The sequence below is a fragment of the Neopsephotus bourkii genome, unplaced genomic scaffold, assembly GCF_033783945.1.
Source record: "Neopsephotus bourkii isolate Nb327-2 ecotype Australia unplaced genomic scaffold, CSIRO-AGI_Nbou_v1 NB_1707, whole genome shotgun sequence".
In the NCBI taxonomy this organism is placed as follows: Eukaryota; Metazoa; Chordata; class Aves; order Psittaciformes; family Psittacidae; genus Neopsephotus; species Neopsephotus bourkii.
Genome location: NW_026902181.1, coordinates 4,626,886 through 4,654,846, shown reverse-complemented (window position 1 = coordinate 4,654,846; position 27,961 = coordinate 4,626,886). Strand labels below are relative to the sequence as shown.

The following is a 27,961-nucleotide window of genomic DNA, read 5'->3' as shown; positions in this document are numbered from 1 at the left end:
GTGCCTTGGAGTTCGATGTGTGTGTGAAGAGACCGCGCGCCTGTGAGTGCGACCGTCCGTGTGTCTGTGCTGTACCGTGCTGTGTGTGCGTGCGGACCGTCCGTGTGTCTGTGCTGTACCGTGCCGATTGTGTGTGCGTGCGGACCGTCCGTGTGTCTGTGCTGTACCGTGCCGATTGTGTGTGCGTGCGGACCGTCCGTGTGTCTGTGCTGTGCCGATCGTGCGTGCGTGCGGACCGCTCCTCTGTGCTGTGCCCATAGTGTGTGCGGACCGCGGCGTGTGAGTGCGGTGGCAGCCGGCCGAGCCCGGCGGGGCAGCCGGCTCCTCACGTCAGCGCGCCGCGTGGGGCGGGTGGCAGCGGCGCCGTTAAAGGCCGACGGCGGCGGCGCGGCGCGGGAAACGCGCAGGGGCAGGGTTTGGCGCCGGCGGGGGAACGAGGCAGAGCGAGGCGGCGGCCGTTCCAGCCACTCTCCCACCCACCATGTCAGGCACCCGGGCGTCCAACGACCGCAGCAGCCACTCCGGCGGCGGGCTCAAGCGGGCGCGCAGCGAGCCGGGCGGTAACAAAGTCACGGTGGTGCTGGGGGCGCAGTGGGGGGACGAAGGCAAGGGCAAGGTGGTCGACCTGCTGGCCACTGAGTCGGACATTGTATGCCGGTGCCAGGTGGGTGTCAGGCCGGCTTCGCCTGCCGCTACCCCTCGGTGCTTCTCTGCCCTGCGTTTCACTCTCTTCTCGGCCACCGCTTTACCCGCGCTCCCCTCGGCCCGGCGCCCTCCTCTCCTTCCGGGTCCCCTCTCTCCGGTGCTCCTCTCTCTTTCCCCATTTCTGCTCTCCAGCTCTGTTTCCTTCCGCTTGCTTCTGTCTTGTGTCGCTCCTCGCGCCTGTGGCTATTTAGTGCCTTCCCCTCACCTTACTCCTCCCCGTTCCCTCTGCCCCTTTCCCGCAGCGACCGACGGGACGCAAATTCGACCCGGTGGGCAGCCGTGTGCCCCCGCACTCTCCCAGCCCTGGAGGCTGCGCCTCGAAATGCCACTCGGAAAGGAAGAGCCCTGCACTATAAATATAAATAGCTGACCCGTAACGATAAGCGACACAAGATCCCGAGGTGCCGGCAGGCGTGGGGACGGGGGGCGGTGCTGCCCGGGGCCGGGGCCTGCCGCGGCCGGAGACAGATGGGCCGCGCCGCGGGTGCTCGCCGGTGCTGGGTTGCCTCGGGAAGCAAAGCCCCAGGGCATGGGTTGGGGTCAGCGGCTTGCAAGGATGTGACGCTGCTTTTGAGGCTGTTGGGTCGCTTGGTCCTCCGGGAAGAACACGCTTACGAGCGGGCTTGAGGACCAGCTGCTGATAAACATCATGAGTTTTCCAGAGTTTTACAGCAGGGGTTGTTGGGATGGGCAGGAAGTTTATTCTAAGAATATTTCAAAGTGGAGCGTGATTAAAATGGAAAAAGCAAGTTATGTAAAAGTACAAGATTTAAACAAATGAAAACAGGGAACATTAGCGATTCTATGATTTACATACCTTTGGTTATATGTATTTTTTTTACTATAATGCGGAGATTCTTAAAACTTATGTAATTGCCTACTATAAACCAAATTAGACGCACCTGTTTAAAGAACTGTTTTCAAACATTAATTACGAACATATTAGACCAGTACACCTAGCAATCTGCTCAGTTGTCCCTGTAAGATATGTGATCACATTAGTGAGTAGTCAGCTCAGTTGGTATGTACCATGAAATTTATTCTGCTTTAAAAATGTGATAGCTATTAAAAAGATGCAGATATCCTTGAATCTAGCTGATAAACCCAAGGACATTGGTGTAATCAAGTATATTATGTAAATAAATGTTGGCATGCAAGTTAAATATTTAGAAGGTGGAGGAAATATTTTCAGTTAGGACATTAAATTCCCAAGTTCTTGAATCACCTTGGGGAGAAGTTTGCCTGTGAAAGTTAGCTAATGAATATGTATTATGAGGACTACAGCTACTTTTCCATCTTTATTTCCCACTTCTCCCTCAGTAATGTGTGGCTAGGAATTTAAAGAGAGGTCTCATAATTGCTTTGGTGAGACAATTTCATATAGGTTCCAGTCGAATGGTGCTTTCTCATGGGATTACTGCTAGTACTGCAAGAAATCATATTGTTCGTTTTTAGACTCACTTTTGAGGGATACCCTGAGGCTGCTTTCAAGCTGGATTTGCTCTGCTTCCAGAGAACTAATTTGCAAACATGGCCCCCAGGTGCAGCCTCTTTGAAGGATACAGGACTCACGTGTGTGCATGCGTGTGTGCATGCATGAGTGCATGCATGAGCATGCTGGAAGGTTTAGTCTGTTAACAATAGGCTAGGTGGCTCATATGGTTTAATAGGCTGCTGGGCACATCTAGATCATCTTTCTGTAGCCTGATGATGAGACTGGCATGGATGGAAGGCAGGTGAATCTGGAATTGCTCTGGACTCTCAGAATTATGTTAACCAATACATGCACATACACACACTGTATGAGACTACAGCAGGATTACAGATACACTGATTTAAGGGAAGTGTATTCAGGATTAGAGTTTAAGAAAGAATATAAAACACTGAAAGACAAAATATGACTGGCAAGTTATTTCTGAGTAGCAACAGTTATATGACTTAAGAAGTGGGGCTTTTTTAATACTTAATGAGGGGTTTGTGCATTTGGCAATTTTAAGGATGCTGTTTTAAAACATGCCATTTTAATAATACAGTATTTCATGCTTTCAAAGCCAATCATTCAAGTAGATGATGGTGTATGATTTTTGCTTCTGTGAGAAATCAGATGGGGCCATTAAGGTTTAGTGAAGATACACATCTATTTAAAGCATGTGAACAGTACCGATGAGTTGTAGGTCATTCACTTGTAAGCTTAATCAGTTTGAGAGGAACTTCATTAATGCTGTGTATTGCCATGAAAAATCTCAGTGTTTGGACCAGAACCTCGCTTGGTTCATGTTCCTCTTAGAAACTAAGAAAAACTTTCAGAGTGCAATAGCACTTGTGTATTAGAAGAGATTGCTTAAACAAGAAAAACTGAATATCTCGTTTATCAGGAACTTTAGAGGAAAAAGTCAGAAAAGGTTCCATCAGGAATTTTGTTATTGTTTAGAATATGGTGATTGACAGGGTTATTTCCTGATGTCCTGTATGCTCTGTTTTCCAAGAGGTTGATGGAAACACTGCTTGACGAAAAGTCTTCAGCAGTATGGAAGCAGGTAAAGCTAGAAAATGAATGCCTGAAAGGGGCATGTTTGTGTCTTTTAAAACAATGCCTTGTCTAGATTAATTCTTCATTGCTGTAAGATACTCCTTGAGCTATCATGTTAAAGAGATTGGGTTTTTTTTTTGTTTGGTTGGTTGGTTTTATTTTTGTGGTTTTTTTGTTTATTTTGTTTTGGGGTTTTGTTTTTTTTTGTTTTGTTTTGTTTTTCCTCCTGAATAGAAATTTAAATTCAGGGCCAAATTTGAGTTTGAAGAGCTTTCTCAGAATAGTTGTTCCTGATTCATAGAATCATAGAATAGTTAGTGTTGGAAAGTACCTTAAGGTCATCTAGTTCCAACCCCCCTGTGATGGGCAGTGTCCCGAGTTCAGCCTTGAACAGTGCCAGGGATGGAGCATTTACCAACCTCCTTGGGCAACTTGTTGCAGTGCCTCACCACCCTCACAGTAAAGAACTTCTTCTTTATATCTAATATTTCTATGAAAGGAAAGGAAATAATTTTTATTAAATATTTCTCATGTATTTTTAGTGTGTTGATTTTGTGAGAAAAATCTGTGCCAGTTATATTGCTACAGGGAAATGAAATGGTATTTCCTTCAGGGATACTGGAAAGGCAAGCAGGCAAATGGGAATAGGAAGTCCTTCACAGACACAAGGGAAGCTTCAAAATCTGTTACATAAAGAAAATTCTGCATTAAATCCCCAGCCACTTTAATTTTTCTGAGATTGCAGAATTAAATTTCACATGAATTGATGAGTCTCAATTGGTTGATTGAGTTGCTTCAGTCTTTCACAGTACTTTGATTATACACAGTCTAAGCCCAAACGAGTTGGGTGCACACTGTAATTCACCTACTTTTTCACATTAGCAAGTGAAAACAATTTGAACATGAAATTCTACTCACCTGAAGTAGTTTAATTTCATTTACCTGTATACTTGAAGCATTTTTTGTGAAAAATAATGTTTTAATAAAGGTTAAAAGGTTTATGGATATTCTTGTAATGATGCCGAACAAAACTTTTCATAGGCTGCTTTCATTAAAATACCAGATATGAGGGCACACATACTCATATGAACAAGAAGAAAAGGTATTTCTAAATATTAACAACAGGCAGTTTAGGGCTGTTAAGAATCTAGTAGGTTTGTGTACGTTCAGGTTATTAATGGAGAACATCAGGAACATTTTTTCTCTAGATTGTCTTTTCAGCAAGCAAAAGCATTCAGAAGCAAATGACAGAGGGGAATACTTGTTTCTTATTGTGGCCTCCTGGGGCATAGAACTGTCACATTATGCTTTGCAGTACTTTTAATCCCTGGTACATTTTTCAGGAAAGAGTATAATCAAAGAGTTGAATTGCAGATGTTTCATTTTATTGTTTCCTTCAAAAACAGGTTTTGTGCATTTGTTTAAACCTTTTAACAGATAGAATATTGAAGAGGGAAGTTTGTTTTTTACCAAGCCTCTTAGCATGTTGTTATAGAGCAAAAGTCCTGATGTAAGTTTTGGTAATTTGTTTGCATATACCATACTAATGAAGAGAGGTTTGGAATTGTTCAAAGCATGGTTTCAGATGGTGGTTTCTTCAGTGGCAGCTCTCATTCCAGCTGTATGCTTCTCACATCACCTTATATGTTATTGTGTGGTTACCTCCAAAGCTAGAGCTTGTGTCTGGTTTTATGTGCCTGGGTTTTAATTAGGTAATTTCTCAGATGTGTCTTGGAGCATGATCAGACAAATGGTCAACTGTCACAACTGCTGAGGTGATGTGCCTCCAGAGGCACCACTTAAACTAATCTGTTCCCAAAATGTTGTATATAGATCTGCTGTAATAAGCTCACAGTTCACTGAGAACTGCTAGTGCTCATACAAATCTAGCTGCTTCCTTAAGCTGTGACTATGTAAGGTATACTTGTAATAATAACTTTTCACTGAACATTTACTGCACAGTTCTATATGGGTGTGAATGGAAAAGGTAATAGTGTCCATTGTCATATATGGTAGCACAAGTACTATGCATCTTTGCCGGTAATAGTAAATTACTCATGAGTCACTTCCTGTTTTATAATTTAGGTGCGTGCCAAAAATGTCTAGGAGTTCCTGTTGTAATGGAGAGTAAACAGTTCTGTCTTTCTTGATGAGGTTTTCTTGTGCAATAAACTGTTTTTCAACAGAACATCCAAAAGCACTACAGAAAAATGCTTCATAAACAATTTGATAAAACAAATTGAAGGGGAGGAAAGAGAAAAAGATATTCCAAAAGCTCAGTGTGAAAGATACAAAAAATACTGCTGGTAAATTCGTAGAGCCCCTGTGATAATAACCATTGCTGCAGTGGGTTTGATCTCAGTTACTAAATAGATTGCTCTGACAGTTGTGGCACAAATGCATGTCTTTCCTTCACTTCATACCAAAACCAGTGGCAATGATTCAGCCGCAGTTACTTGTCCAAGACAGGTTCTCAGATTTTTCAAGCCTTCGTTTGGCACTGCTGTTCCAGTGTTGCCCATGACAATGCTTCATGTGCCAGACCTGTGACGCTTCTGCCTTCTGGAAGTCTGGAAACAATCTGTCTGGTGTTATCAGCATTCCCTTAAGAACTGGCATTGAAGAAACACCACCAAATTGTAGGAATGTGATTGCAATAAGAAGAGCTGTTAGTTAGATTTCTTAAGTTGCTCATATTAATGTGCTTTCATTTTTCACTAAGTATGCAGTCACTTTTTATTAAAATATTTCCTCTACGCAAGTCAGTATGCTTTCAAGTTAAGAATTGCTTTTGGCTTTAAAAAGGGATTGTCTGATCTTTTGAGACAGATGGACAAAAATGATAGTTGATATTAATACTGGAAAAAAAAGCTGAGGAGGTTGAAAAAGGTACCAGAAAAACTTGCTGTTAAGGTCTTTTGTAATTAAGTGGTTCACAGTCATTTGGACCTGAGAAGTTTAATTAAGTCATACACCAAGGGTGTTGAGTGGCTCGTTTTCTTGATGTAGTGGATGTTAACGAGGTTGAGAGGGGCTAACCAGTAAGAAAAGCATAACAATGTTTTCGGGTTTGAGGTACCATTGCAACACTAGAGACAATCTGTTAAAGAGTGAAGGGACATGCCCAAAGCTTAGGATAAAAATAACTGTTGGTATTATTGCTAGTTTCCTTATTTCCTTGCTCTAGTGCAAAGTAAATACCATGTATATTAGAAGTGGAACTTCGAAGAATGCAAAGGAGCATACTGTGAGCAAGTGATCAAATAATAAACATGAGATGTGGGGGAAATGCCAGATGAGAAGTTTTTCTTAGTGGTTTAGGTACAAGATGGGGTGCTTTGTTCCTCTGCTGTACGGCTGATACGGCAGGGCAAAGCAGCCACACGTTGTTGTGACTGTCCCTATTGATCATGGGCTGCTGGAACTGTGTGCAGCAGGCATTAAATTAGGGCAGTGTTCTGTGATGATTATGCATTAGAGGTGCGTGTTGGATGCTGCTTTTCTCTGTATGTATGTATGTAACGTGTTGCTCTCCATTCAGTGGGGTCTAACCCTCATATTTAGTATAATTTCTCCCTGCAGAATAAAATAGTATGTAAAGACTTTAATTTCCTAATGATTTAGTGCTTGACGGTCTTCAGTGAAGAGATTGGTGGCCTTGGAGTTATGAGTGTGCAGTACTGCAGGACTGTTTTTGATTTCTCCGATGTTTGGAAAGGTTGATAATCCCACTTACAGAATGTGTACATTCATACAGGCACATTTCTTTAAGTAATTCTTTCACAAGATTGCTGCAAAAAAGCAAGATCTATTTCCCTATGCCACATAGGGGAGGGTTCATGAAGTGTGAGTAGTTTCCTTACCTACAATACAGAATTCCACCCTTTAAAAAAATGAAACCTTATTGTAGCAATCTGTCGCTTACAAGGTATTTTGTACAAGTTTTAGTTTTCATTTTGCTTGTACTTATATCCTATGCTGTATCATTTTAGGCTTTAGAGCAACATGGTGACATTGCTATTTTAAACTAGCCTCTCCTTTGGACATCAGCGAGATCATCTCAGGACCACCAGGATTATAAATACTGTATGAGAAGGTCAGGTTTAAAGTTTCCAAATCTCCATAAGAAAGCAAGCTTAATTTTCAATCCCCTTTATAAAGCCTGATGAATTTACTATCCTCTACAAGCATCAGAAGAAAGCAGCTGAAAATTAAGCTGAAATGACATCTGTTCTATTTCATTCCTGTTGTAACTCACTAGCTGTTGTTAACTTGTTTACAGATATAAGAAAAGTAATGTTCATATCCTTGGATCATATTACTTCCCACAGGGGCATGACTACGCTTCTTCAGAAGAGGGGACTAAAGATGAGCAGACATGTCTAGGTTTTTCATGTTTGTTTTTCTTTATTTTAGGATTATGAGTAAATTTTTTTTCACTATAGAATTTTCTATCAACATAACTTGATTTTCTTTCTTTACATCTTCTGCTGGAGTTAAGTGTGTGTTTTATTGCGGTGGTCTGTTGTAGTAGGTTGCTTTTATGTGGTTTGACAAAACTTTGAATTCTGTTTGAGAGAAAATAACTTGAATTTGAGTGTCTAGTTTGCCTACACCTGTTTTAAAACCTGAGTTGAGTTAGACCTGGCTTTTTTCAGTTGCATTTTCTAGACACTTAGGAAGACCAATATATCCATATAAGTTAGGGTCACTCTTCATTTGTCATAAAGGAAAAATACTACATTATTAGTGAAAATATGATCTAAGCTTCATTTTTTGATACTTGTGCAAAAAATGTTTTTATGTATTTTTTTAAAAGGTCAAAAGTTTTGCTCAGCTCTTCTCAGGAGTGTTTGTGTTTATAATCATACTAATTGTCTTAGTAGGGTTTAGAAGGTCTCTTTCCATGGGAATTCAGGAGTTTGAGGAGATCACTGTTTTAAATAGGAAGGTGGGATCCTTTGGATTTTGCTTATTCTGTGACACGTGACAAGGGACACAGAAGGAACATACTTGAACAGATCCAGGAATTGGATATAGCAGTTCTATGCAGAATGGTTCTTGAAGTTTATTGCAAGCATATTCTTTAGGAAGGCAGACTAGATTTGACTGGTGACGATTGGTGTCAGGAGGTAAATACTTGCAACTCATTCCAGCTCTGTCACCACCGTCACTTTAAAAATCACTGCTCCCTCAGGTCTTCTGGTCTGAGTACACTTGTGGTTATTCTGTAACCCAGCTCCTTCCAATGGCTAACTTAAAAAAAAAAGAAAGTTGTGATCCACTTCTTGGGACTGAGTTGAGGGCTATTGGATGAGAGTTTAACTGTAGAAAATGGCAAGGAAAAGCTTACAGTAAAGGAAGCTATAACTAGAACCTATGGCAGCAACCCCCCAGCTGTAATGTACAGCACTTTCAGTCATCTGAGAACCTTTAATACGCAGGTGGTTTGTGACATGATGTCTGAGGGTCTTGGTGGTCAGAGCACTTGATGCGTTGCACTCATCTGTGTGTTGGATTTTATTTTTTTTTTAAACCAGTGATGTTCTAAGCTCATTTGCAATGGTGTAGATCAAGAGAAACACCAAGAAACACCAAGGATTTGTATTATTATAAAGGTCATGTCAAAGCCAATTATACTGGTAACAGTATATCTACATTTACTCAAGTTAGTTCCAGTCAGTTGCTAATGTAAGTTAGAAAGAAATAGCCACTGTTAATTAAATTGTAAAGAGAACAAACAGTTAATGTAGCAATGCTCCTTCTTGTTTATTCAGAATCACATATGCAATGCTGTAAATGGAAGAAAATTACTCAATCCAGATAAGAAAACTCATTTTATAGTCTCTTTCACAGTATGATTTCCAACTGTAACTATTCTATGATTCTATAAGGCCAGGTTGGACAAAGACTTGGGTGGCATGGTTTAGTGGGAGGTGTCCCTGCCCATGGCAGGGGGGTTGGAACAAGATGGTCTTAAGGTCCTTTCCAACCCTAACTATTCTGTGATTCTATGATGAGAGGTACTTGGTTTGCAGGTGTAGCTGAATTTCAGAAAATGTTTTGCTTAATTGATGGGTGGAATTAGTAGAGGTGAAATACTTACAATGAAGAGAAATAGACAGAAATCATAGAATGGTTAGGGTTGGAAAGGATCTTAAATTCATCTAGTTCCAACTCCCCTGGGCAGGGATGCCTTATCTAGACCATGCTGCCCAAGGCTCTGTCCAACCTGGCCTTGAACACTGTGAGGAATAAAGCATTTGTTTGAATCAAAGTATTGGTTTTCACATGCAGACTTCTTAAACTTCTGGTTTCTATCTGGTATTCCAATTCATAGATTATAAATTCATCTATTATGATGCCAGAGGGGGATCATCTTGTAATCTTGTCCGAGTACCAAGGACACAGTATTCTAGTAGCAAGTTGCACCACTGCCAAAAGGAGAGGTAATACAATCTCTCTACTCCTACTTGATATTCCCATTTATACATGCAAGGTTTGCCTTAGGCATATTGGCGAGCACTGAAACTGTTCAGACGCCTCTTGTGTTCTTCCTAGCATAGATACCTTCAATCCAGATTTCAGCCCATCTTTTTGTTTCTGATTAATTTATTCTAAACCTGGTTGACATGTTTACATTCACTGCATAGGCCAGCTGGCTAAGGAGCTCAGACTGCTGTCTACTTCTGGTACACTGCTCAAACGATTGCTGTGCTGGCTTTGTATCTTCAGGAATGAATTTCTGTTTTCTCTCAATTTCATTGATTAACATTGCCAGCTGGAAGAGGGTGTGAATTGATCACTGTGAGACTCATTAAAAACACCTGCTTTGTGTTCATCCTCTAGTTACGATTTGAAACTGTCATCAGGTTTTAAGGCATGTGCTCTGATGATTTTTTTATATCAGTCTAGTTAATTCAGTTATGTTTGGGCTTTGTGGGGAGCACTAAGCAAATGAAGGATGTGCTAACCAGTGGAAACCAGTGGAGCATCTGGAAACACTCCTCTTGACACATGCAGAATGTAGTCTCCTTCACGCTACCTGGCTGGCAGGAGCAGGCAGAAACACACCTGAGCATCAGGGCACATTTCATTCCTATTCAGACAGGTATCTTGAGGCCAGCTGGGGAGGAGAGTTCTTGCTGCAGGTGCTGAACAGCCTCACTGCTGCGCTGAATACAAATTCTGTTTCTACCTTGAGATGTTTCTACTGCAGAGAATGATATTTTTTTTAAATAATACAGAACAAAAGGCCAGCCTTTAAATGGCTGAGCTCTTTGGAAAGTGCGTTTTTTTTTCTCCTTCTATTTTGTAAGTTCTACTAAAGAGATGAAGACTCTGTTGTCCTCTGCCAACCTGTTCATAATCATTGTTAATCCTCTGAAAGATAGTGTTTATATCAGCATACAATTGTTAACACCGGTAAGATGCAATAGCTTCTCAGTTCAGTGTCTTGACATAGTTCTTGTGTTCACATACTATGGAAGACTAACCAAAGCAGATTACTTCAGTAGAAGAATCAATGTCATGAGTAGATCAGCATGTAAAAAGCTTGGAAATGCATTTTCTTTTTAAGTTAATGTACTGAACAAAAAAATCATCAGGGTGTTAAGTTCCTTTAGCTCCTTCTGGTACTGGGACAATATATAACTTTACACTGTTATTATGATAAGTCTGAAAATGTAGATTAAAATATTCCAGAAAAATCCGTTTTTTATCTGAGTCCAACTTAAATATTCTTTAAAAATAATTAAAGACAAAAACCTGAACCTTACTATGTTGGATACTGTGCTCTGAAAATAATGTCTACTATGTTTTCTGTTGTTTAACTCCTTGAAAACAACATATTGCAGTTATTTCTATTAACTTGAAGTCTGTTTTGAACCTGAAATGACAGACATTTTAGGTTGTTGAATTTAAACCACATTGCTGGTGGTCTGCTGGCTTTTAATAAAAAGAAGGCATAGCTTTCAGCACCACAAGGTAGTAAAGTGTTCCTGAGGCAAAATATATTGGAGTTATACATATTAATGCTGTTAATAGAGCTTCAACTTCTAGCACTTTCAAAGTTAATAAAAAACGGACTTATTAAGCAATGTAGGTACTTTCAAAAGGCTGAACACTAATTTTCCACTGCAGGCTATTGTAGTGGGTTAACCCTGGCTGGTGGTTAACCAAGCCAAGTGCCCACCAAAGCTGCTCTGTCACTCCCCTCCTTAGTTGGGCAGGGAGAGAATATAATGAAAGGCTTGTGAGTCAAAATCAGGACAGGAAGACAATTGACAATTACTATCTATCTTGAATTGACAATTACTATGTATCATGGGCAAAACAGACTTGACTTGGGGAAATCAGTTTAATTTATTACCAATCAAATCAGAGTAGGATAATGAGAAATAAACCTAGAGTCTTAAAAACATCTCTCCCCTCTTCCCTTCTTCCTGCACTCAACTTTACTCTCTCTACGTTCTCACCCTGCAGCAGTGCAGGGGGACGGGGAACGGGGGTTGTGGTCAGTTCATCACATGCCTCACCTGCTCCTCTCTCCTCAAGAGGAGGACTCCTCACACTCTTTCCCCTGCTCCTGCATAGGATCCCTCCCATGGGAGACAGTCCTCCATGAACTCCTCCAACATGAGTGCTTTGCAGATAGATCCAATGTGGGTCCCGTCCGTGGGTGCAGTCCTTCAGGAACAGACTGCTTCAGTGTGGGTCCCTTCAATGGGTGCAGTCCTTCAGGGACAGACTGCTCCAATGTGGGTCCTTTCCATGGGGTGCAGTCCTTCAGGAACAGACTGCTCCAGTGTGGGTCCCTTCCATGGGATGTAGCCTTTCAGGAACAGGATTCTGCAGTGCGGATCCCTGTGGGATCACAAGTCCTGCAGCAAACCTACTCCAGTGTGGGCTCCTGTCTCCATGGGGCCACAGGTCCTGCCAGGAGCCTGCTCCAGAGCAGGCTTCCCATGAGGTCACAGCTTCCTTTGGGCATCCATCTGCTATGGTGTGGGGTCGTCCCTGAGCTGCAGGTGAATATCTATGGACCTCCATGAGCTGCAGCACCACGCACTGCAGGGGAATCTCTGCCCCTTCTTAACTCTGTTATCCCAGAGGCACAGCCGCTGCTGCTGATGGGGTCAGCCTTGGCTCTGTTGGACCTGGGGAAAGCTTGTAGCAGCCCCCCTGTAGCTCTCCTGCTACCAAAACTTTGCCATGCAAGCCCAGTGCAGCTTTGCATGACTTGCATGGGTTGGGTTTTTTTCCTTAGGTGCCTGATTTAAATTTGAAGAACTTTAACACCTACCAAATACTGTCAGAAACAAAGGTTTATGTCCTCTGAAACTTTAATGTAGCTGCCTCGAAGGATTTTTGTGCGCTCTCTGGAGATGAGCTTCCTAAATGATATTTAGGTCTTTTTTATTAGGCTTACTATTTATATCTAGTAAGATGTCTATCCTGTTGTCTTTGGCATGCTTAATGTTTTCTAGTTCTCAAGTCCCACTTCATTGCTGCAGTTTGCTGGAACTGATAGCCTAAGTCACCTGGATCTGGTAGGTTTCCTGCATTTGGAACACTTTTAGCAGAGTCACTAGAGATTGAAGGGGCTTAACAGAAGGGACACAAGTGCCTACTGAGCATACTGGAATCACTGCAGAAGCAGTAAGGAAGGTTTCAGGTTCAAGTGGATGCTAATGTTTAAGACACTGCTGTCATCGCAGTAGTGTCTCAGCCTTTTGGAGCTCAGGCAGCTTCCATGATTGTTTCTTCTTGGTAACCGAACTTCCCACACCAGAGTAGTTTAATGAGAATTCCCAGGCTTCCCTGATTTTGGAAGTGAATGTTACTTTCCAACAGCATAAGTTATCCTTTATAAGCATTCTAATACTGGTATATCCCACCTTCTAAAATTTTAGGATATAAGGAAACACATCTGACTATAATTTAGGAGTGCTGTTATTTCAAATTTAGTCCTCAAGCCTGATTTCATTTGTTTCTACTCATGTTGATTTAGAAAAGCATAATTTAACTATAGGATAAGTTACAACATACCAGCTTGTCTCAGAAGACATCACAAGTCTCTTTCTCAAATTTGATACCTCTATAATAAAATAAATTAGTGTTTCAACCAGTGCAGTCCATCCAGTTCCAGACCTCTGAAATATCACATGAAGTACTTTCCTGCTGATTTAATAGCCTGCTAGCTAGTTCAGTATCTTTAACTAGATCCAGGTTCCTACAACTGGCTTCTTGTATCTGGGAAGCAAGCTAAATACCTAGGATGGTTCTGCTTGCTTTGGGATTCTCCAGACAAGTTATAACCCTGCATTAGCAGAAAACTCAGGAGTCCTTCCCAGCCCAAGATGGGTTTGCTAAATCAAGTGAAATTTGTGCATGCATCAGTTTTTCTGTTACAACTTGTACTCAGCTTGTCCTTAGGAGGTTGGCTGTTTAAATGTCATTGTTGAGCTCCCATCTTCCAGCACATGGGAATTATTTTGGTCATATTTAAAGGCATGTTTCTGGTGTTTTCCTCCATCCCCCTCCTTAAAAAATGCTTGATTTTTATTTTCATAACCCATAGTTATTATTTTCTTAATGTTGTATTTCAGCATATATCCACATTTTGAAAGGAATGTTGGTTGCCATTTTCCTGTATATCACATGCAAAGAAATGAGCAAATGAATAAATGAACCTCTGAAGAACATGTATTATATTATTAATTTCTATCAATTACTGACCTTTCTCAGATTTTTCATATAATTGCCCACATTCAGGCAACACTCTTCATTATTTGCAAATTACCAGTGACAGTCTCAGTTCGCCTTTCAGTAGATACCCTCATTCCAGACCTCATATCAAATCCACAAAGATTTGTAATTGTTTGGAAAATGAAGGTCTGTAGCACCAGGGCAAACAAGTAGTCAGGTTTCCCAACCCTATCAGGAGAGAAAGTTACATGGTGACAGAACAGCAGCAAAACTTAAGCATGCTGAGAAAACTGGACCTTGAATTTTTAAACTTTTAAACTTTAAACTTTTAAACTGTTTCTGTTCAAATCAACTCATGACCTTGATTTACTCACCTCTTCCCAAGTTTGTGTGTTGTCTCTTTATGCTCTTTTAAAGCCATTCACAAAAAATCAGTTTCTTGAGGAAAATACCAGTTTGCATTTGCAGGTCTCGTAGGTACTTGTGTAAGGTGTGAATTGTAGGAGACTCTAAAAAGTAGAAGATCATCCCTTGATGGGACGATTCCACAAATCTTCAAAGACTACACATGCTCCCAACTTTATGTAGAACTTCCATCTGGAATACTTAGAAAAGCAGTAGCTGTTTGTGGGTGGGCAAGCAGAAAGAGCTTCCACTCAGAAGGAGCTATTTGGTGTTGAAGGCTTAAACTCAGAGAAATGACCATGTACAGAAGATGCCTGAAAAGGATGGGCTTGCATAGGCATGTCGGAGACAGGACTCCATGGGTAGTAGTTCAGTGCAATTATGTTCCCAGAAGCTTTAGTTCTCTTCTAGGTTCTTCCGCCACTCCTGCATTTATTCTTGCTCTGCCCCAGTCCTGCCTTGACTCCATGGTATTGTCCTGCTTCATGATACTACACAGTCCTGCTGAAATCCTTCAGCCCTCTAATTGTGCTTTCTGAGCCCATTTTACGATACTACAGCATCTCAAGAAACTGTAAGATGGAGAAAGCAGTGACCTAAGATATGAATGTATAAGTAAAAAAAGATGATTTTGTCAAGTCATCTGCTGAGAGTTCAGAGTGGTGGTGTAAGACCATCAATCTTAAACTATTTGTTTCTGTTGCAGGGTGGGAATAACGCAGGCCATACTGTGGTTGTTGATGGGAAAGAATATGATTTTCACCTATTTCCTAGTGGCATCATTAATCCAAAGGCAATTTCTTTTATCGGTAAGTCAATATTGGAACTTACTAAATAAAATAACATTACACGGTGGGTAGCTGCAACCATATTTTATAGTAGCAAAGAAAAACATGTAAGTGGCTGATAGATTTGATATAGCTTCAACTGTTTGACTTTTCTTTTGCAGCTGCTTTAACATGAAGAGTTACTCTACTTTCAGTGTCTGTTTAGTTTCTGCTACTAGAAAACTGGAACTGGTTCTGCTACTGGAACTAAGAAGCCCCTCTTTCTATCATGTTGCGCTTTCTCACTCTATGGTACAGGTTTGGATCCCACCCTCTACTTGCACAATCCTTTTATACTTTCAGAAGTACATATGTTATTTTTTGAGGATGCAAACCCCAGCACTTAGGCTAAATGAATAATATAATTTATCTCTGGTATTTCTTTACCAGCTTTCTGGAAATATAGGCCACAAGGTACAGGGCTGTGCTTGGAAGGTTATAATACAGTCTCCTCTTTGTTCACATGACTGTTTATGGTGATGTTTTATTTTGCTGTAAAGATATTGGACACAGATGGCATCATAAAAAAGTTTGCATTGCTTACTGGAGTTTAAACTCATAGTTCAGTTGTAGGCAAATTTGAGCCTCTTATTGTCCAAAATTATGTTCATTTCTGAGAGAAAAAACATATGCAGAATGTGCAAGAAATGACTTTGAGTGTCAGTGAGTCATGGACTTTCAGTTTTGTTCTGTTTGATAATTTCTGAATGGATGATAGAAGTATATTAAACCTTTTTTCTCTCTCTGCTGAGCATGGTCTTCCTTTCAAATTTACTCCCTTGTCAGTTAGTAAAAACTATAACTTAAGTTATCCTATACTTAGGCTGAGATAGGCTCTTGAATATATTTTTGATGCTCCCAAGAAAAAACAGCAGCTGTTTTCAGCCACTACAGCACTAATCCTCCATGTCTTGTCAGTAATGCTCCATATTGCTTCTGAATTCTGTATTATAGCTCAAAAGCTACAAAAGGAGAAGATTGCACTAGTTTGAGCTGAGTTTAAAACAAATACACAAGTACTGTAGGAAGTTTAAATATTGTCACATAGGATTGTCAGTGCTGTAAGGCCATGGACTTCTTTGAGCTTTTACCAGTGAACAATTGAGGCTGAAGTTGTGGTGCAAAGTCCACCACAAACAAAGTCAAGAATCCGCTTACCTCAGCTGGCTTTGGAGCAGGCCCGGCATTCACATCTGAAACAAGCAAGCTCTGTTTTTTCTGATTTTAGCAGGTTTGTAGGTGCTTCGCCAAAATGAGGATTTGTCCTTTGTGGAAAATGCGAGAAACTTAGCCTTACCTTTTAAATGCAATTTTGGACAGCAGGGGTTTACACACCTTACGTCCTATGAATGAATATTTTATTTCTTGCTTTAAAATAAATCATTTATGTTCCCAAAGGTAATGGAGTGGTTATACATTTACCAGGCCTGTTTGAAGAAGCTGAAAAGAATGAAAAGAAAGGTTTGTAATTTTTAATCTTTCTTAAATTGGCAGCCAGATTGAGGATTTTCTTAAGCCTTTGTGTCTGATCATAAATATGAAGTGCAATAACATTCTGGATTTTAAATACTGAGGAAAACTTTATTTGAATCATGTTGTTGTCTTCACACAGATTTTCAAAAGCTATCTTCTCATGGGGTTTTAGGGAGTTCTGTGGCATTTGATACCATATTAGATACAATGTAAGTCCTAAAGAGTGTGCCAAAGCTTCCTTTGACCTCAAACTGAGATGATTTAACCCAGTTTCTGTGTCTCCATTTCTATGCCAGAGTATGAACCCAGTTGGTTCTGCTTTGAGCAAAGCTTTGGACCAGATGACCTTCCGAGGTTCCTCACATCTTATATTTTTTTATGATTTTATATATATTAATTCTCTATTTTCTGGGGCACAAATGGAGTTTAACTGATTTATTGTATAGCAAGTTAGACAAGAATCTTTCCAGAAAAAAAATCATGTGTAAGCATGGCATTAAGAAGTAGTGAGTGTCTTTGTCCATACCAAAATGAGAAAGCTGAAAAAGTATAAAATAATGTTAATGAAAACTTTGCTGATATTTGATATTCACTTATGGTTTATCCATTTTGTCAGCAGTCTTCTTAATAAGAAGCTATATAAACTAGAAGACAGAAAAATTCTAAAACAAATTCTGATCAATCAGTGCAGCTGAAATCCAACTTTTCTACCTTGACAGGTTTGAAAGATTGGGAGAAAAGACTGATTATATCAGATAGAGCACATATAGGTAAGTCATGATTGAAGGGGGAAAATGTCATAAATATTTGCTTAGCTCATGGTGCTAAATTACATTATTACTCCACAAAATAGTCATGTGTTTGATCTAATATGGCTTCTTTGTGTGTCATCTATCTGGAGCATAATAATGGAATTTGTATCCACTAAAGAGTGATGTTTTACGTTTTCACAATGTTTAAGTCATACTCATTCTGTTTCCACATGAGGAGGCCTGTGGACTGTCAATGATAACAAAGGCACTTTGTCTTGAAATTATGGATGTCTGTGATTTAAAGAACATTTTTCTCCTTTGATCTTCCACTCTGTCCATTACATTTTCCATTGCAGTGTTTGACTTCCACCAGGCTGTAGACGGGCTCCAGGAAGTGCAGCGTCAAGCACAAGAAGGAAAAAAGTAAGTATTTTCAGCACTTTCATTTCATTAATAGTTATGCAAATTTGAAAAATTAGTATGATTTTAGAAAACAGGAAGGCAATGTACCTCTAAAGAGCCTTTCTGGTGTTATTATTTCTGTGACTTGTTCTGCTCCTACTTGTTAGTGAACAAACTGAGGTATTACTGAAAAGGTGGAGTATGAATTCTGCCATATTTCCATTTTCTAGTTCTCTGTAACATGTAGAGACATTTTAAAATTCCTGCCAAATTCTCAAAACTCATTTCTGTTAAAATGATGTTTTCAATCCAGTTTGATATCAGACTAGTGATGAACGTACTGTTTTTCTGTTAGCCTGTTAGTTTTTGATCCATTGAACAATTTCAGTCAAACTTAGCATACAAATAAAGATCTCAATATTACTGTATTCCTAAAAGGCATTTCTAAAATAGACACGGGACAGGGCAACAGTTTAATTGTTGCAACTGATTTGTTGTTTCAACTGGTTGTTGTTTACAACTATAGGCAGTGCTACAACTGTGGAAACATGAAAATGACCTCTGTTTCCTATTGTTTGTGTTAAGGGATGTACAGGTACCACAGGATAGTGTAGTAACCATTATGACCTTATAATGTGTGGATATATAAAACAGTTTCAATTAAGCTTGTGTCAGCCAGACCCAAGGCTTAAAGCTTTACTCTGTACAATAAATATTAGCAATATTCATGCAAATCTACTGAAGCATGAAAATGGCCGTATCTTTTACTATTTAGAACTTCTAGTTGTTTTTTTCTCTCTTAGACCTCTTTCCCAGTGTATGGTATATTGTATATTGAAGAGCTTTAATAATATTACCTACCATAAAGCGTATTTTTGCATATATTTATTACATATTTGGGGTTTATCTTTAATTAGTATTGGCACAACAAAGAAGGGAATTGGACCAACTTATTCTTCCAAAGCTGCACGCACAGGCCTTCGAATTTGTGACCTTCTTTCTGACTTTGATGAATTTTCTTCAAGGTACAACTGTTTTAATTTCTAAATATTATGTCAAAGAGTGATACATTTTGGCTTGACAGACTTGCTTTTAACAAGATTTTTTTAAATATGTGTCTGAATTTTGTATATAAATTGTCTAAAAGGAGCAAAAAAATGGAAAGAATGTGTATGTTTATTTCCTGTACTTCACAATATTTCTTACAGTTTAAAATGTACAGTTTAAAATGTACATTGGGAAATGCTGTGGTTGAGGTATCAAAGCTCTGGGTGTTTTCTCCATATAGCTCTGAGTATATCCTTATATAATATAAACTGAGTTCTTGCCAAAGGTTCTATGAACAGTAACTATATTCTTCATAGATATGATTTCAACATTTTACAGATTTAAAAACCTGGCACAGCAATACAAGTCAATGTTTCCCACACTGGAAATAGATACAGAAGGACAATTGAAAAAGCTAAAGGTAAGGATTTAACACTTGTAATATTTGTTCAGTTTCAGGGAAAATACAGAAGAAAACAGTAATACTTCATTTTAAAAGTAAAAATTATGAGAACCAGAACTCCTATTTATTAAACTAATTAATCGATTTAAATGAAAAATGTGTATCTGCACTATTACAAAGCCTTTTAATAAGCAGTACCTGTGCATTGTAATAGAATGTTCTCTTAATGTGTGATTTTAAATGGTTTTTTTTTTTATTATTTAATTTCCCTATAATACTTTGCTTTTTTGATATGAACAACTGTTGTATTTAAGTAGCCAATAGAGCACAGGGTGGCAGCCATGACTGATGTAGTCTGTCTGAGAGACTTCCATCCTTACTGAAGAGTTGTTTGTGGAATCTGTGTTTCAAAAATGTCTTTTTATAAATAAATTCTGAAAAGCCACTGGTAAAACACCTTTTGTGAATATGTAGTAAAGGAGGATGCTAAAAACATGTCTTACCTTTCCCAAGTTTTGCTGGTGCTTGTTCAGAGCTCCTACCCTACATTTAAAGATACTTTTTAATATTTGTGAGTAGCGGTTTTGAGGTTTGTTTTTTCTTCTGGATCTTGGACTAATTCTAAGTCCACTCTCATTGTGTCTAGACTGTAAACACACTATATAGAGAGTCTTATCTACAAAAAGAGGTAGGTTTACAAGTTCTCTGTGAATAGAAATTGTACAGAAATTATGGGATTCTAATGCCATTACAAGTCGTGTTTTCTCATGTGAGTTGCTCAATACTTTTGATTGATTTCAGTGAAATACAAGCTAATGGTTGTATTTTTCAGGTAAAACGTAGTTATTGAGGCTGGTGTGTTAGGGTTATTTGTATGTTTTGCATTTCAAAAGTCAGCAGTGTTCCCTGCATCCAGCCGTTGTCTGGAGAAACTGACATTTCTACTTAAATTTGCAGGGATATGCTGAAAAGATAAGACCCATGGTTCGAGATGGCGTTTATTTTATGTATGAAGCTCTTCATGGCTCCCCAAAGAAGATTCTTGTTGAAGGAGCCAATGCAGCATTACTTGATATTGACTTTGGTATGTTAAATTGTAAACTTAATTTAACTTTAGGAGATTGGTTTTATTTTGATTTGTGTTTATGTCAGCTTTGCAAAGAGCAGGAAAACACAGCAACAAAATAGTCTTTAATAGGAACAGATCTCCCAGAAGTAAAGCACAGTAAGCCAGAGACTGTATCATTAACAGGATTAAATGCTTAGGGTTTAAATATTGATTTTTACTGAAGTTTATTCTGGTGGAGTTGAAACGTCATTCCAGATAGTCTTTGTTACTTCTGAATGTGTGTTCACATTGCCATACATTCCAGGCACCCATTGCAGTGCTGCTGAGATAATTACTCTGCAGTGGAGGGAGGATTAAACTGGTGCAGATAACCTGTAAGCCTAGCTTCTTCAGCCGATCTCTGCTTTCTTACCCAGAGTCTAATTAAACCACTTAGGTCTCTATGAAGATGAAATTAAGAACTGGAGAGGTTCTCCAACCCAGAGTCACAGTGTAGAGAATGTGAATAGCCTTTTAAGACTTAGAAAATTTGCTGTAGATATTCAGAGCTGCTTGTGTAGAGCACTGGGAATGTCAGACTGTGACCTTTACACCAGGCTCTCTGTGGATGTAGCGGAAATACTTTCTGTGATACACAGGACAGTGAAAAAAGCTTTACACAGCAGCAGTGTTCTATAATAGATCTGGTGCCTGAGTAGTATTCAGATGCTTTTAAATTTCTCCCTTGTGGGCAGTCCTCAGTGAGAGTAGCAAAGGATGAAAGCAGAAAAGCTTACGCATTGCAGAAAAGCAAGCGCATACTTGACAGCTCATAAGAAATTGTAGGAAAATAGTGTGTTTTATTTGTCTGTGTGAATTTCTCGCTCACTAATAATATGCCAATACATACTGCCAGGATGACTCAGCTATTTGAATGGAAAAAATCCTTCATTTTGAAGGGCTTCTGTAGAGCTTTAGAAATCTAAATATGTATTATTCACAACAAGAGGAAGCAATTTGGGGAAGAACAGCTTAACATGTTCTCTTAAAAGCAAAATGGGTACATGTAGTAAGACGAGCTCGTTTTACTCTTTGGCTGCTGTTTCAGTTTAGGTTTTAAGCCAAACATGCAGGTGAAAATCTCCTTTCAACTCACAAAGGAAAAAGCAATCTTTATTTCTTGTCATTGCTGAAACAGGGTTGTGCTCTTGTGTTTTTTCTGACAGGCACGTATCCTTTCGTGACTTCATCGAACTGCACTGTAGGGGGTGTATGCACTGGACTTGGTGTTCCTCCCCAGCATGTTGGTGATGTTTACGGTGTGGTGAAGGCATATACTACTCGGGTGGGAATTGGAGCATTTCCCACTGAGCAGATTAATGTAGGTTTAATGTTATAAAATACAATATATACAGTAGCCAGAAAATAAGAATAGTGGAATAGGATAAAGGTATACCAATGATAAACAAGTGCCATAATAATAATGCCAAGTAGTCACTCAAGAAGAGAATTACATTATTAAGGTATTTTTCTTCAGAGGAGAGAAACATGAGTGTGATGATGTTATACTACAGTGACCACACTTCTGTTGTAATGAATGATATGAAACCAGATTTCATCATTTTGTGCAATATTGTTAGGCATGTTTCAGTGGTAAGTGGAACTGTCAGTGCATCACAGGAAAGCTTTAATTACAATATACAACTTCTGTGCTTGACAGCCTGTATTCTGTGTGATTTGTAGAATAAGTGTGATATGTGCTTCAGCCAGTCAATCACAAATTGGTCAATACGAAGAAGGGAAGAGATTTTGGTTTTTTTAGACTGTCCATTGTCTTTTTATTTTCAAGAAACTAGAAAGCTCAGGGTATTGATTATGAGCTATGCACAGAGCAATCTCTAGTCAGTGATCTGAATCTAATTTAAGGATTTAGTTATGAAAATCCTTTCTCTAGTGGCTCAAATGAATTGGTGATACCTTTTAGTTTTATGAATCGTGAATGTAAAGTTTCTTCTTCATTTTTAACACAATATAAACACTGACAATCCGAAGGGAACAGTTGGCATTTGCATGCTGTGGTAGAACCCGAGAGCCCTAGGTGTGGTCAAGGAATCTGTTGACCTAGATGTTGTACAAGCATTGGTCTTGTCCTAAGCAGTTACAGTCTTGCTCACAAAAAAGAGTGGGCGCCAAACAGATGAAGAAGTACATGGAAACAAAATTAAAACCAGGGCTGAATCATCAAGGAAATCTTCGAATCAGAGGAAGAAGGAAGAAACATGTCTCCTTGGAATATGAAATAGTCATATTAAATAAGTATTTTGGAAATGCTAGTGATGGAAATACAAAAAGTCCTGTGGATGAAGGGCTTTATTCTTCACCTTGGTCCCCTCTTAATAAAATTTCATTTTCTTTCTATTTTTCCTACAAAAAGTCCTTGGAATTAAACAACTATGGTTTTTTTTTTTTTTTTTTTGCTATTCATCAGTAGTTGTTTATATTCATTTTCTGCTATTTTTTAATAAATTGCCATCAATATTATTTTTGTCTCATTTTAGGAAATTGGAGATCTTTTACAGTCCCGTGGCCATGAATGGGGAGTAACTACAGGCAGAAAGAGACGCTGTGGCTGGTTAGATCTTGTCAGTTTGAAATATGTTCATATGATCAACGGATTCACTGCGTAAGCATCACTGATTTTGCGCTACATTTGGAAGTGATAATTTTGTGCTTCACAGAATAAATATGTAGGTAACATTAATTTAAGTCCAGTAAAATGTTTCATTTTAAGCAATAAAATAATTCACAGAGGGCAACTGTGAATTATCTTAATGCTAATAGTGATCTAATTCCTTTGACTTTTTTCAAATCAAGCGATTTTACAACATCATAGCAGCAATTCTTTTTCAATGTGTTTTCATTTTGCTTATATCAGATGGCTGATGTAGATTGGGTCAATGTATCAGTTGTCTGTCAGTGTTCTTGATCTAGTGCATTCATACTGACCTATGTCGTTGGCTGAAATGGAGCATACTTGTTAGACCAATTCTGCATCCTTTGGAACCACTACCTCTTTAAGTTACGTGAGCAGGACGACACAAAGTGTACAGCAGGTGGCACAGCTTTCATTCTGGTCCTGACAGGTTCATTTATTTGCAAAGTTATAATATTATAAATAATATTATATAATAATATAATATAAATATTATAAATTCAGTATTTAATGGGCTGAGATTTATATACTTTGGGACTGAGTGACTTACTTGGTTGATAAATTTTTGTAATTCAAATGATATGTTAAATTGACATTTTAAAGGAAAAGTGGTTCTTTAAAAGGAGCTGTTCAAGACTGTAATGCCATCAAGCTAGCTTTTGTCTAATGCTAATAACTGTCACAGGCTATTTATTTATAACTAATTACCAGTCTGTATTTTCAGAAAAAGTTGCAAAACTTTAATTGCAGTTTTGTTCAGATGAAGTGTAGACTTACTCATGCATTCAGGCAAACTTGTTTATTTATGCAAACACATGAGTCTGAGCATTTAAATATCTTAAAAACTGAGACTTAATACTTGTTCATGCTACTCATGTTACAAAATAATAGAGGTCTTTGTTCATTAGTTTTTCGGAAGAAAGGAAATATTTTTTTTACTTGGATTTATATTTACTTTAACTTACACAGCTCTAGTTTATGTGGAAATAGTGTTAGGAAGGCATTATGTTTCCTCCCATTTCAGTTCTATGCAATTACTGCACTTCTGTCAACAAAACTATGTCATCTCTGGTAACTGTGACAGTTAAAAAACATGGAGAGACTGCTTTCCCAAAAGGTCTTTTCATTTAATCACTGCATTCATCATCTACTTACTGAGCACATATGGCATGGACTGTTATGCACTTACCTGTCAAAATCCTTAGCTACTCGTATTTTTACCAGGCACTAGTCTCGACTAGTTTTAAGATGCAGCTTTATTCTGATCAGTGAATACTACAGTGTCTTCTTGAGGTTCCATTTTTATGTTCCATTGTGTTCATTCACAAGATGAGTTTCATTTAATGAGGTTCATTAAACTGACAACCTTGGTACCACAGCCCAGGCACTGAAAGTCAAGCTGGGGTCCTTTCTATTGAACTGTATATGTGATTTAGTAGCCAGCTTATGCCTGTGAAGTCTGTTTTGAAAGTGCAATTTAGTAAAGTTGTTCTGAATCAGTAGGAGTAACAGAAATAATCATTAGTAGTGATGTAAAGTGACATGCTGTCATACACACCCAGACCAAGTCCAATAAGTGCCACTTTACATAATAGGCTTGCGCTTTCATGCACTGAGTTGAACACTGCACCTGCATGAGCAGGGAAGCATTTGGAATTCTTAGTAACTCAGGTATGTGTTCATTCCAGAGGTGTTAATTCAATTAGCAGCATTCATAGTTTAATTTAGTTGTGTATTTCTGCTTACTGGGTTGCCTGGGTTGGACTTGTGAGTGGGAGTGTGTATATGAAAAAGACAGGGATAAAGGATTAAAGAGGAGACCCATCATGGGTGTTTTCTTATGTTTTCTGTACAGTTTGGCATTAACAAAACTGGATATTCTTGATGTCCTTGATGAAATTAAAATCGGTGTTGCTTACAAACTGGGTGGAAAAAGAATTCCATATTTTCCAGGTATGTTGTTAGATATGTATGATCATTTTTCTCTTTCCTGCCTGTTAAATCACACCTGATGGGTAAGACCTGTTCGCTTTTTAAAATCAGTCTTGATTTCTTTTATGTTAGACCTCTTGTAGAAATCTTTGGAACTGTAACATGAGTATAAAGGGTGCTGTGTCAGTACATTAGTATTTTCCATTCACCTTGCATCTGTACATATGCTGACAAGAAGTTCAGAGCAAATGAAATCTTGTGTTAGGGGCTCTGTGCCTTGTCCAATTAGATTTTTTTATTTGCAACACCAGGGACCTGAAAGTCAGCAAGACTGAATCAGTGACTGTGTATTATTGGCAATAAGCTTTGAATGAAGTAAAGCAAAATCAAAGGCAGTGATTCAGCTGTGCAAAAATGAGATAGATACAAGCGGAACAAAGGTCCTTATGGTATACCATCATATAACTGTAATTAACAGCAACAACAGTGTAGTTAATGAAAATATATATTGACTATCAACATGATTTCCACAACTTTTAAGATGTGGTAATATGTAATTTTCTTACATTAATGATGTTTTCAAGATACCTGTAACAGACTGTGCCAAGATGAAGTGTTTGTTCTGTTAGGATGTGGACTCTAGGGCCATGGGGAGGGCTGGCAGCAGCTAGCTTTCCTACCACTGATGATAGTTCCTAGCTGTGGACACAGTGAGAATTCCCGTGTGGAAAAGCTTGCAGATATCTAAATTTTTAGCAATCCTGATTTAATACTGTTCCAAAAAGATAAAAACATTTGAGACAGTAGTGCCTGGTCTACAGGAGGACTTACATTTTATTATGTGCAAATCTGAACCAAAAAGTGGAACTCCTGTAAACTTCAAATAATTTGTTTCTTCAGAAATAAGGCTCTAATCTTCTGACAACATAGAGTGCATCCTACAGTTTTTAGAAGAGGAAACTGTATTCCTGGATCCTCCTGAGTCACAGTTACCTTCCTAAGTAACAGAAATTAATCTGAAATTATGAATGAATGAACTGACTAGTAGAAATAGTGTTTATTCATATATGAGATTTCAAATGTTGTCAAAAGACTTTATTGGTCAAGTACCTTAGGTGTGTTCTTTTAAGGTGAAGTAGCTAAAATCAACTGTGACAAAAGTTGTTCTCCCACAGCTAATCAGGAAATACTACAGAAGGTGGAAGTAGAGTATGAAACAATGCCTGGTTGGAAGACCGATACGACTGGTGCACGAAAGTGGGAGGACCTCCCACCCAAGGCCCAGAATTACATCCGCTGTGTGGAAAACCATGTTGGAGTGCCAGGTAGACTATTTCTGTAGATGTATATATGAGGATGCCACAGCAGTTGGGAACAGCTATATAAAAGTGCTTAAGTCCTTAGTTGGGGAGTGGCTTGGTTTGGGAGGGAGGCAACGTAGCTACCTATGGATGGGCTGATGATGGTAAATGACATCTTGCCAAAAAGCAGCAAAGCTGGGTGTTTTGCAGGCAGGTCTGCAGTGTTACAGAGAGCTCCAAGATGCTCTGACAAGGATTTAACCAGGGGAAAGAGAAATGTGTATTGTCCTTGGCAAACTGCTGCCTTGTGTCAGTTAAAACTTAGGGATCTGCGTACCATGCTTCAGTGCAGTTAGTTCAGTGTCTTAATCGCTTAATTTCACTTCCTGCATGTGCATCCCTGTTGAACATAGAATCAGACTTCCCTTTTTCTTTTTTTTTTTTCCCCAACTCTTTTCCATTCTTACCCATATAAGGAGATGTATTGCTTAATGGATGTAAGATTGTTTAGGCCACTTCTGCTACTTTGGAAAAGTGAGAATCTTAACATAATCAATCTCCAAAGGTTAAGCCACTCAGTTTTCTTCAAACCTAATTGCTGGAGTTCTAGAGGTGCCAGGAGTTATGGCATGAATAGTAGAGTTTGGAAGGGAATTTCCGCAGCAGCAAACTTAGAAAGATGGCATGTGTGCTTTTGCTTTCCATAAAGCACTCTAAGGTCACATTTAGGGAGTACAGGATACTGACAACTGTGGTAATTCCAGTCTTGTTCATGGATTAGAAGCCTGAAACTCAGTGAATAGTCCATGTGTGATCATAGACACAGATGTGGGCAATGGGCTATGAAAATAAAGCTCCCCTTATTGTATTTCTCTGGTTTTCTGTGTGAAGGCAGGGCACCTTGGTGGGTTTGATGGTTAAAAGAGACCTGCCTACAGTCAATTCTATAGTGTCAATGGGCAATTGATTAGAGAAACTATAGTATTCTATAATGTAATTTCTATATTATAGAAACTAAAGTATGTTCTACTTACACAAACTGTAGTGAAACAATTATAGTATGATATTTGAGGTGGCTGCTCAGGCTGGATAATGTTTTTAATTGCAGCCTTACATTTAACAGTGTTATAGTACATGTGCATTGCTATCTCCTTCTCCATATCAAGAAAACTTCACATCATGGCAGAGCTTGATTCCTTCTCTGCAGGGATTTAGGTAGACATCCTATCACTCAAGGCAGTGACAGTGAAACCTGCAAAATACATGCTTGACCTTCTGTTAGGTCTTCCATCTGCAGTGCTTTGTATTCATGATACAATCGTTTCATGCTTTCAGACTTCAGTATATTGCACTTCTAGTCAGCTACTGTAGCAGGAGTAAAGCGTTTTTTGACGGTAAAACTTCCTAGTATTTTGTTTCAGCCCAAAACTGGACAGTTTGTAGTGAAGCATGATGAAAGGTGAAAATTATTTCAATTCATTGATTATAATATTTCCTCTCAGTAATTGTTCTAATAAATGTGTTTTGCTCCCTAGTTAAATGGGTCGGAGTTGGAAAATCAAGAGAGTCAATGATCCAGCTATTTTAAACAAAGAAGGAACTTCTGCGATGAGAAGAACAATTTGGAGTTCATCTGTTCCTTACTGGTTCCTCTTTAAATGGAGATGCTATTTAAAACCAACATGTTCTTCTAGGAATTAAATAGAAACACAA

General features: G+C 38.9%; 1 protein-coding gene across 1 annotated transcript; it reads left to right on the top strand.

The window, feature by feature from the left end:
• Positions 1-357: 357 nt before the first annotated feature.
• Positions 358-27,961, top strand: ADSS1 (adenylosuccinate synthase 1). The gene is made up of 13 exons (XM_061376491.1): positions 358-664; positions 15,057-15,159; positions 16,576-16,638; positions 17,370-17,420; positions 17,759-17,825; positions 18,722-18,829; positions 19,191-19,272; positions 20,212-20,338; positions 21,529-21,683; positions 22,861-22,985; positions 24,871-24,968; positions 26,123-26,272; positions 27,784-27,961. The coding sequence occupies exons 1-13, from the start codon at positions 482-484 to the stop codon at positions 27,834-27,836; spliced, it is 1,365 nt and encodes a 454-aa protein (XP_061232475.1). The 5' UTR covers positions 358-481; the 3' UTR covers positions 27,837-27,961.